Genomic DNA, 3986 nt, shown 5'->3' on the forward strand with positions numbered 1-3986 from the left:
CAAATCACTTTGGCTGAGATGTCTTGATAGGTCTCATACTCTTTGACATGGCAATTCTTGTCTGGAAGATTTCCAAAACACAGAAAAGGCTAAAATGTTTTAAATTATATTATGTACAATGGTGAATTTCTTAAGGTTATCTTTTTGATCAGGGTAATAAATGAAAAACTGCATAAAGTACATAATATCAAGGACAAAGAAAAGATCCTTAAAGCAACAAGAAAAAAAAAGAAAGATATTCCCTACAGGATCAGATTGACAAGTAGATTCTCAAGAGCAATAATGAAAGACTACCAAGGAAAAATACCTCAAAATGTTGAAAGAAAACAAGTGTTCGCCCAGAATTATGTATCCATCAAAAAAATCTTTCATGAATGGGGAATAAAGAAAGATATTTATTCACAAATAAACAAAAACTGGAAAAGTTCACAGTTTAGTGATGTCCTCTAGAAGACATCTAATGAATGTACTTGGGAAAGAAGGAAAATAATCCCAAAGGACGTTTAAGTTGCAAGAAAAAATGGCAAACACATAAATGGTTAAACACAGGTAAAACCAAACTGAAACTAACATGATAACTTATTCTTAATGTTTCAGATTTAAAAAAGACTGGTGCAAGGGTGAGGTGGTGTACCAACAACATGACCAACAATAATGTACAACTGTAATTTCACAAGGTTGTTAACTATCATAATCTTAATAAAAAAATGTGAAAAAAAAAGACTGGTGAAATATTTGGTGACTATTGTTTGGGATGGGAAAGAAACTCAAGATAGATGTGTTTTGTTAGCAATAGTTTAGTTTTGGGGCTAAGTGGTGGGGTCATGGACTATTAAATACTATTAAACTCAAACAAATATACAAACAAAAAGTAAAATATGAAAAATGAATCAAAATGAAATAAAATGGGGACTGACCGCGTGGGACAGTGGTTAAGTCTGGCGTGCTCCACTTTGGTGGCCTGGGTTCGTGGGTTCATATCCCAGGCACAGACCTACAGCACTCATCAAGCTGTGCTGTAGTGGCAACCCACATACAAAATAGAGGAAGTTTGGCACAGATGTTAGCTCAGGGCTAATCTTCCTCAAGACAAAAAAAAAAGAGGAAGGTTGGTAACAGATATTAGCTCAGAGCGAAGTTTCCTTGCCAAGAAGAAGAAAAAAGAAAAGAAAAGCTATGTATGTGTGGAGCAATATAACACATTATGAATGAAGGATTATGGTTCTAATTCTATGACATGAGGTCCTAAAGGAAAGAAAAAAAGAAAAAAGGAAGGATTGATGGAAGGAAGGAAGAAACAAACAAATGAATGAAGGAAGAAAGGAAGGGAGAAACTCTGAATTATATTGTTTTTGGAACAACTGCATGGTTAATAAAATAGGTCAATATTAGACACATTTAAAAGTAGAGGAGTTATTAAATATACAACAGTCTATATACTTAGTGGAATATAAAAGAACTTGAAAATTATGTTTTGAAATATGGAAAGGCATTTATTCATAATGTTAGAATGCTGGATACAATATTGCACATAAATATGATTATAATTATGTATAAAAATGCATACCAAAGGTCTTACCAGAACAAAATTTGGAGAAAAATGAAACTAAATGTTAGCTATTTCATTGAGAGAGAGAATCTTTTTTTTGTATTTTTCAAAATCTCTAAGATGAAAACTTTTGTCAATTAGGCAAAAGATGTCTCTTACTTTGTACTGTACAGAAATCAATCACGTTTTCAAATTTTTTGCCAGGACAAGATCTTCCAGACTTATCCTTTGGAGCCAGCAGTAAGACCCAAGATGGGTAACAAGCAGGACTCCTACACTCCCCTAGAATGAATAAAATTCTCTGCTATTTGCCACATACCAGAAAATGCTTCACAGAGCTTGGGGAAGATGTCTGTCAGCCTGGACTTTAGCCCCACAAGCTGACTTCCTCTCTTAGACCCCTTCAGCTGCATCTGCTTTGTCTCTAAGGCCCTCTTCAGCCAGAGCACATCTTAAACCCACCTTCCACTCACCCCCTCCATGAGTCTCAAGCCTATGTCCTTCTTCCTTCAGAGACCCCGATTTTGCACTTTGCATCAAAACTTCATCCCCAATTTCATACCCACAGGAATCCATGTAAGAATTCAGGGCATAAACAGTTTTCCCAATGCTAAGAATTTTGTTAACATTTCACAAACAAAAAGAATAATATATCTGCATGTCTGTAACCATACTACCTGGATTGAAATAGCTATCTGATGCATTTTTTTCTGCCTCTGAGAAAGACAAAATATGAACCAAAGCAAGCAAATACTTTGCTGCTATATTTTTTGTGCATTTCCAATAAAGGAGGCTTTTCAAGATAGCTTGCCGTGTCTGACATTATGAGCAACCGAAATTTTTCCTTAATGTCTGTTATTGAGGTGTCTTTCTGTAATTCCATCCTGTTTCCCAATTATCCTCTGCCTGTTCTCTGCTACCTGAGATGTTGTAAATTTTTCTGCAACATGTTTTTTAGAGATGCTTTTAATTCCTTGTTCTTTAGGCTGTAGACAAGGGGATTCACCAGGGGAGTGATCACACAGTACTGCATGGAAAAAACCAACTCACATGGGGAACCTGAGATCGGCATGAGACAACGAAGCAAGCCTGAGCCATAAAATAAGGTTACTGCAGTGAGGTGGGAGGAGCAGGTAGAGAAGGCCTTGCTTCTGCCTAAGGTGGAGCTGATACTCAGGATGGTGGAGATAATGCGAGCATAAGAGAAAACCAGGAGAAAAGTCCCAAAGGCATGCAGGAGCACAGAGAAGAGAAAGGCCTCAAAATTATTAGAGCTATTGGAACAGGATGGAGGGAATAGAGAAGGTATCTCACAAATGAAGTTGGAGATGACTTGAGTCTCACAGAAGTCCAAATTCCAAGCTAGGAGGGTGTTGATGAAACCATCTAAAAAGGCCAGGCCCCAAGATCCCCATACCAGTCCCACACACAGCTCATTGCTCATCATCTGACCATAGAGTAGAGGGTAGCAGATGGCAGCATAGCGGTCATAAGCCATCACTGCAAGGAGGCACAGCTCTCTTCCCCCAGAGTCAAACACAAAGAAGGCCTGGGTCAAACAGTCCTCCACTGAGATGGTTTTCTTCTCAGACAAGATGTTCTCTAGCATCTTGGGGACAGTGACTGAAGAGCAACAGAGATCCAGGAAGGAGAAGTGACTCAAGAAGAAGTACGTGGGGGCGTGAAGGTGAGAATTGGCCCTGATAAACAGGATCATCAATAGATTCCCAGACAGAGCGAAGAGGCAAATTGCCAGAAAAAGCACAAAGAGTAGGACCTGGATGTGATGATCAACAGGCAGCCCAAGAAGGAAGAGCTCAATGACGGTGCTGTGGTTTCCCAAGGCCATCTAAAGATGATAATCCTTTGGAAGAAAACAGAAAGAGGAATGAAGCATCAACTGTCTCTTCTTTGGGTACAACCCAGAGTTTCCACCCATTCTATCACATACTTTTTTTCTTCAGCTTCCCATTATTGCCATAGTTGTCTCATAACTCTCATGGAGTCCGCTGAAGAATGCCCTTCCCTATGTTGATTTCCTGGTGCACAAGTCCTGAACCTTCTGAGCTCTTTCCATTTGTTGCTCTTTCCTTACAAATAACTCTAGAGAAATTCGCATAATTTTTCAGATCTGACTCTTGAATAATGTTGTGTCTATTTAAACTGGGTCTTTGATTTTGAATATTCTGGTCAAGAGCTCACTTTCGGCAGATGTTCTAATCTTTCTTGTTCTTCTCAGTTTCAGCCTTCGCCTCCCATTCAAAACACTGTAATAGTTCATCACTACTTAATTATATATTCTTTGTGTTACCTTTTTCCTTTTTATTATTATCTTTCATATATTTGGAACGTTTAATCTTAGAAACAACTTTGAAAGTTGTGTGTGTGTTAGGGACTTGAAATAGGGAGGAAATTGCTAAACCTACATTTTAAAGTT

General features: G+C 38.1%; 1 protein-coding gene across 1 annotated transcript; it reads right to left on the reverse strand.

The window, feature by feature from the left end:
- Positions 1-2465: 2465 nt before the first annotated feature.
- Positions 2466-3398, reverse strand: LOC103546780 (olfactory receptor 8S1-like). Its single transcript, XM_008513599.1, has one exon. It carries the CDS (start codon positions 3396-3398, stop codon positions 2466-2468), a length of 933 nt encoding a protein of 310 aa, XP_008511821.1.
- Positions 3399-3986: the final 588 nt, after the last annotated feature.

Source organism: Equus przewalskii, chromosome 5 (assembly GCF_037783145.1).
Source record: "Equus przewalskii isolate Varuska chromosome 5, EquPr2, whole genome shotgun sequence".
NCBI classification, from domain to species: domain Eukaryota; kingdom Metazoa; phylum Chordata; class Mammalia; order Perissodactyla; family Equidae; genus Equus; species Equus przewalskii.